Here is a 7,114-nt window from a genome sequence, read left to right as displayed (position 1 = left end):
GTCCACTTCACAGCACTTTCATCTTGTCTGCATTTCCTTAGCTTGTTCATGAGAACATAAAATAATTGAAAGTTAGGGCTGGAAGGGACCTCAGGGGGTCACATCTAGTCCAACCCCCTGCTGCAAGCAGGACCAGCCCAAACTACATCACCCCAGCCAAGGATAACGTAGGAGACAGTGTCAAAAGCCTTACTAAAGCCAAGGTATAATCATATCCACTGCTTTCCCACCATTCACAAGACCTGACAGAAGGAGATCAGGTTGGCCAGGCAGGACTTGCTCTGAATCTGTGCTAGCTATTCCCAGCCACCACGTTATCCTCTAGGTGCTTCTCAGTAGTCCTTGAAGACATGCCCAATGACTTTTCTAGGCATCAAAGTCAGACTGACTGGTCTGTAGTTCCCCAGATCCTACTTCTTCAGAGATGGACACTATATTTTTCCTTTTCCAGTCACCCGGGAACTCAGCCGACCTCCACGAGTTCCCAGAGGATAGTGATTGGCTCTGAAATTACCTGAGCCAATTCTTTCAGTACGCGAGAGTACATCCCATCCAACCCTGCTGACTTGAGAGCATCTGCTTCTCTAAGGGAACCCTAACGTGTTCGACCCTAACTCAAGGTTTTTTGCCTCCTTCCCTAACTTTGCTGCCAACTCCGCTCACTGAGGCAGCTAGCCCCAGTTTGTGAAGACTGAAGGAAAAAAAAGCATTAAATATTTCAGCCTTCTCTGTATCATCCATAACTCATGTGTCTCATGTTGGATTTACATCAGGTATAGTAGTATAAACCAATCTCTGGATTTACCATCCATTTGCTCCCACTTCTGTTTTTGTTTGAAATAGGAAGCGCACTTGCATTTCTCTTTCCAAGAAGAATCTAGAAGATTGGTTGGAAAACCTGAAGAAACAATATTTCTGCAGCCACAGAACAGCTTCAAAGACTTGCAAAGCAAAGCAAGCCTTTCTAAGTTAGAGTCCTCTACACAGTCGTCACAGTAGCAAGTTAAATCATAAAATGCACATACACAGAGGTGATATTTTCTAAGATACTATGTGGCGAAGGACACAATCAATTATATTGACATAATCTGGAGTGGGTTTTTTTCTTTCACTGCTTTCTTCTCTCCTGGGGATCTCAGGGCCAGATATACTACACAGAAAGGAAAATAAAGTTGTTTTAACTATGTTGTTGTTACAGGGCACAAGATTCCTAGTGATGACAGCCACTGAAGGACAGATGACGACTGGAGGCTGAAATTCAAGTTTACTGTGATTACCTCAAAGGCTGTCCCCAACCCTCCCACTTCCTATTTCTAATTTTTTTGCCTCTTACTGTATCATCTCTAGGCTCCACCAGTCTGCTACCTGCCTCTTCCACCCATTAGTAATTTCTCAAAATAAGATCTCCGCATTTTCTTCCATTCCACTCTTTTTTGCTTCCAAATCTCTATCAGTCTCAGATGCACAGACCTATGAGTAGATGCCCAAATCCCACAGAGTATGGCTAACACTAGCTCAGACAAATGCTGAAAACAGAAATCCAAGGACAGCTTGGAGGCGATATAGTCTCTGTCTGACTTACTCATAAATTCTAGTCAGGATGCAATATATTGGAATATATGAATCAGAACATCCTTAAACAAACAGTTACAATTCAGTAAATGGCAAGTGATCAAATTTCTCACAGTATTTCCTGTAAATTTCAGGCTAAATGGAAAGGTGAAATTTTCATTAAATGTCACCATGGTAAATCATCATTGCTAGCAAGACACCACCGTACAACTTACTAAAATGACAAGAATCAGTGGTTACAAACACACAAAACACCATCTGCCCCCTTCCACAACTTCCCTCAAATCAGTTCCTATAGCTCCTCCTTACCTTGGCTAATGCAGATTTCCTGGCACTCAAAAGCAGTTCTGCCTTGATTTCTTCTATTCTCTTCCTGTCCTCCTCATTCAGATCCGGCAAGGAGCCATGGGGATGGCTAGCCAGTTTCAGCTTCACCCAGGCTGTGAATAAAGAACATAAAACAATAGAAAGCCCCATTTCTCCTATGTCGAGTTTCCAGTCAAGTGTGTCTCACACTTCTGTTCATCAGAGATGGACGGGAACAGGCTAAGCTGCAAGACGTACAAGATGACAGCTGCCAGGAATAGGACCCCATTTAAACTGGCTGCTCATTTTTATTTTTTTTTTTTAGAACAGGATGCCGTTAAGTCAGGGGTGGGCAAAATGCAGCCTGGGGGCCGGATGCAGCCTGCCAGGCCATTCTATCCGGCCTGTGGGGCCCCTAAAAAAAGTTTAGAAAATTAATATTTACCTGCCCTGGGCTGCCTGTCATGTGGCCCTCAATGGCTTGCCAAAACTCAGTAAGCGGCCCTCTGCCCAAAATATTTGCCTGCCCCTGCGTTAAGTGATCATCTACCTGAATGATGCACCCGTTATCTAATTCTGATCTCATAATCATCTCTGTAGATCCTCAATCATGAATCAAGTACCACTTCACCCCCACTCTCTTGAAGGACACCTTTAAATATATGTACAAAGAGAAAATAGGGCTTATAGAAGTACAGGACTTCAAGAGACCTACAGGGTCAAGCCCAGTCCCATCATACCACAGGCAAACACCCTGCCAAGCAGTATTTCATAAAGAGGCAGGGCAAGGTAGAACCTTACACACCAATTCAGAGAGGCACGAACCTTCATGGGCAACAGCCTGCTCCATCCAAGCACCTGAGAAAATAGGCTGCTGGCCTCCCCGGACCAGCAACGTGCCACCCTGCCCAATCTTCTGTCCATCTTCAGACTAACACGGTTAACCTCAATACTTTATAAACTGATCAAATTCATCTTACACCTAGTTATACCGTTTGCCCCCACACCTCCTACTGAAAGGCTGTTCCAGGACCTCAGTGCTCTAATGGTTAGCAATCTTATCGTTTCCAGCTCTTCTCCATGCCTCTTCCAGTTTGAACTCTTTTTTTTAAATGGATTACTAGACTTGACCATGGGATCACTTTGTCTATGGTATTACAGTAATACCTCCCTGTCCTTACTGGAAATACCTCATTTGATACATCTTACAATGATGGGTGGCTCCGTTACCCATGATTAACCCTTGTATTTATGTCTTTCTCTTCCTCTGCCATTTCCCAGCAATGAGCTGCCACTTTACAAAAGAAAATTATTATTCCCCAAGTCCAAAACCTGGTAGTTTGTTCTACCAGCTTTCAACCTCTTGCTTTTACACCCGTTTTCGAGGTTATTAAGTTTGCCCCTCAACAGGTCCTACCATTATTTATCATGAAAACAAATTCTAACAAAATTTCCAGGAATGATGTTCTCACTTACAGAAGATGACACTTGCCAGCAGGAGTGGACACAGAGCAACACAATCATATTTGTCATTTCCAGCTGGTAAGAAGATTTTACACTATGATCTGGGAATGTATCAGATCATCAGAGCGTGACACAGAGTTTTCTCCTCTTAAATGTCACCCCATTTTTATTATTCCAATCCACAAGCTCATTCAGTTCTTCTTGACCTCTTCTGTTCCAACAAAAAACTACCTTGGTATATTCTTTGACAGGATGACTGAGGTTTTTTTAAACAAAGGAAATGCAACAAATCATATCTAACAAGACTTTTTGATTCAGGGATACACATGAAATTAGTCATTGAGATGGAAAAGCTGGAGGATAAACAAGAAAACTGGGAGACTGGTAAAATATAAAAGAACCTAGGAGGGAAATATCAACCACGAGTGATCACTAGGCAAGATCTTCAAGTATCAATCTCGATTAATATTTTTATTAATAAGTTTGGCACAAAAATACAGGTGTGTTTTAATGAAATCTGCTGATGGCACTAAGTTGGGAGAAGCATGATTTGGGGGGGGGCTGTAATTGTGATGGTCCAGGACACATGCAGGAAGGAAGAGTTTTTTTTGGTAATGTCTTTTATTGGACCAGCTGTATAAAATTGGAAGAGATGTTAGACAAGGTTTCAGGCACAGAGTGCCCTTCCTCAGGTCACTGTGTGTCTAAAAGTTTGTCAAACATGTATCCTAATTATACAGCTGGTCCAATAAAAGACATTACCAAAAAACCCCATGCTTCTCACATGTTTCCTGGACCAGCACAACTGCAGCATTCCATGCCTACTACAAAGCTGAGAGGCATTTTCAATGCAGAGGAAAATAGAAGTTTTACACTGAACCAATTAGACAACGGAGACAACTGGAGTAATAGAAATGAGATGCAATCCAACAGCACAAAGTGCAAGATCGTGTATTTGGGGACTAAAACCAAGAACTTCTGCTGTAACATGAGAGCTTGTTAGCTGGAAAAAATGACGAGACCCAGATGCATTAGTCAACCACAGAATGAGTGGGAAACATCAAGGTTTCAGGGGTGTTGGTTGTAGCTGTTCTGGTCTCAGGACATAGGCAGACAAGGTTATTTGGGTAAATGTGATATCTGTTATTAGACCAACTGAATAATTCCTCAGACAAGCCTGAGAAAGGGCGCCTGTGCCCGAGAGCTTGCAAAGAACAATTTTTCCAACTACTGAGTTGGTCTAATAAAAGATGTCACATTTACCCAAATAACCTTGCTTGCCAAAACATCAAGCTATCTTTTTTACAGCTGCACCAGATCCAATCCTAAGATGCATCAGAGATATTTCCAGTACAAAAAGAGAAATATTAATGGCACTGCACAAGACACTGGTGAGACCTCATCTGGAATAGACAAAGTACAACTCTGATCACCCATTTCTAAAAAAAAAAAAAAAACCAGATAAATTAAAAAACTGGAACAGGTGCAGGGAAGGGTCATACCAGTGACTAGAGGAATGGAGAGCCTATCCTATGAAAAGAAACTAAAGGAGCTTGGCTTGTTTAACCTAGCAAAATGAAGTCTGAAAGGGTATATGACTGCCTTGAGGAATATATTGGAGGTGGCAAATAAACATCAGAGAAGGAAAAGAGCTATTTAAGCAAAAGGACAATATTGGCACAAGCACAACATGGATACAAACTGGCTGTGGATAAGTTTAGACAGGAGTTGAAAAAGATTCCTAATCATAAGCAGAAATAGTGGGGGAAACCACCTAACCACCTTTAAGTTGAAGCTGGAGCATCTTGCCACCACAATTTTATGACGTATTCATCTGCAAAAGCAAAAGACTAGACTGGACAATAAAGACGGATAGCTTTGCCACCTCTATTAAATTCAAAGATACAGGGTTCTCAAGCTTGCACTATTTCATCTCATCTGAAACGGTTTCTTTCTTACTTCGCGCTTTTTTCTCCTCTTCCTCTACGCTCTTCAGGATTTGTGTTGCGTGTATCACAGGGGATTCGTATTTCAGAAGGTTTCTGACACGGGCAGCTAGCGAATCTAAGCTGCTACTGTCATCACTCCCTTGAATGACATCCCCCTCCTTGCTGCCAGCTAAACTAGCTTTAGATGAGCCGTGCTGGCAGTCCCCGAGGACAGCGGCACTGGTCCCAAGCGGTGCTGCGGTAGAAGGATCTTCCAGTTCTAAAACCCTTCTGATGCTTGATTCACTACTTGCGGCGCTCTTCGTAACAGCCACAGGAGCAAGCAGGTTTTTATCTGTGGTTGCACTACTGCAGCCCTCTGGCTCAGACCTTCCAATGGGTTTTGCTACCCTGAAATCTTCACCAGCTATTTTCTCTGCTGGTCTAGGCTGCAGTTCTGCAGTTTCTTGACTGACAGGTAAATTGCCAACAAGTGCTCTTTCCGATTTTAAACTGTCCTTGCAGGAATGGAGAGTCTTTATTAGCAAGTTATCTTCTTGCATGCTCTTTCTGGTCAACATTTCATCCCGAGACAACAGCCTTTGAAGCGCTGGGCTGTCATCTCTCACTAATCGGGAATCTTCAACGCCATCCAACTTTTTAATTGATGCCGGTGAAGGGTCAGTGACTTCTCTGGAAGGGGTAAGAGAAGGGACAGGATCAAACTGACTCAGAGTCATTTTCTCTGCCTCTGCTAAAAGCTTCTGGATCTCTTTCAACGTGCTAGATTCAATGAAAGGATCGTTTCCTTGGTCCTTGTTTAGCTCATTTTCAGAGGCAACTGCATTTGAAGAAAGTAGTTCTCCTTTTACTTCCTTTTCACCGATATCCTCAGCCAACAAACTCGTAGGCAACTTCTCTAGGCTGCTACTAATATCCCTTGAGTCGCATCTATCGATCAGATCTTGAACGTGCTTTGAAACAAGCATAGGACCTTCTTCATCCGAGTGGAAATCGGAGGCAACAGTTTGTAATTGCTGCCTTGGCTCAACTAATCTGGGGGCAACTGAAGACTCCAAGCTGCCTTCATCTGGAAGAAGAGTAAGCAGTTCTAGTTGGTGGTAGGCGGCAGTACTGCACTGACTCAATGGTTTGTCTTTCAAAGATCTTGAATAGTGAGGTGAGAGTTCAGTAGGTACTGAAGTATCAGGTCCAGCATCCGAGCACATTGCTACTGACATACTGAGAGTCGAATTGCCCGAGTTAAAGCTGGTCTGTGTGATGTTGACAGCAGACAGAGAACCTCCTACAAGGAAACAAAAGATTTAAATTTGGCAGATGCTTTGAAGTTAAGAGAAATGTTCAACCTCGACCTCTTGGGAAGAAGCATCTGTAATTATTCCAAGATGCATTTAAGAAACTACTTTCAACCTGTGATGCTTCACTTAAAACCACTTATCATAACAAATCCCTTGAAACATTAGGCCACTTTGGTTTCAGCCCACTAGACACTGATGTTCAAAGCATAGATTTGCACGTGCCAAAATGAATACTGTGATCCAGAGTATGCAGCAGCTGAGTGAGTACCTCAGTGAACATTCATCAGATTTGACACACTAAAGATAAATAGAAACTTATTCATAAAATACATAATCAGTATTAATCATATGTACAATCAGTATTGTGAATACATTTCCACTTTTTTTTCTTAGTTTGTTAAATTATTATGCATATTAGTATTCTTCCAGCCTTTCCAGAGAACAGATTGTTTGCATAATGGCAACATATTCTTGAAACACTTGTTGGGAGCAGCTCTAGCTTCAAAAAAACAAAAAAAAAAAAAA

General features: G+C 42.2%; 1 protein-coding gene across 7 annotated transcripts in view; it reads right to left on the bottom strand.

The window, feature by feature from the left end:
- Positions 1 to 7,114, bottom strand: part of ALMS1 (ALMS1, centrosome and basal body associated protein) — a 123,223-nt gene that overhangs the window by 71,963 nt on the left and 44,146 nt on the right. For all 7 annotated transcript variants that reach the window (XR_002099266.1, XM_019526319.1, XM_019526320.1 and 4 more), the window contains exons 6-7: positions 5,302 to 6,576; positions 1,882 to 2,012 (exon numbers count right to left, since the gene is read on the bottom strand). Coding sequence is in view for 6 of the 7 variants with exons in the window: in XM_019526319.1 (XP_019381864.1) it covers positions 1,882 to 2,012; positions 5,302 to 6,576 (1,406 nt within the window). In the remaining variant the exon portion in view is untranslated. The remainder of the gene's footprint in view (positions 1 to 1,881; positions 2,013 to 5,301; positions 6,577 to 7,114) is intronic.

This window comes from Gavialis gangeticus, unplaced genomic scaffold (genome assembly GCF_001723915.1).
Source record: "Gavialis gangeticus isolate Ggan-Ray unplaced genomic scaffold, GavGan_comp1, whole genome shotgun sequence".
In the NCBI taxonomy this organism is placed as follows: domain Eukaryota; kingdom Metazoa; phylum Chordata; order Crocodylia; family Gavialidae; genus Gavialis; species Gavialis gangeticus.
Note: the sequence above shows the minus strand (reverse complement) of the source record. Positions and strands in the feature narration are given on the sequence as shown.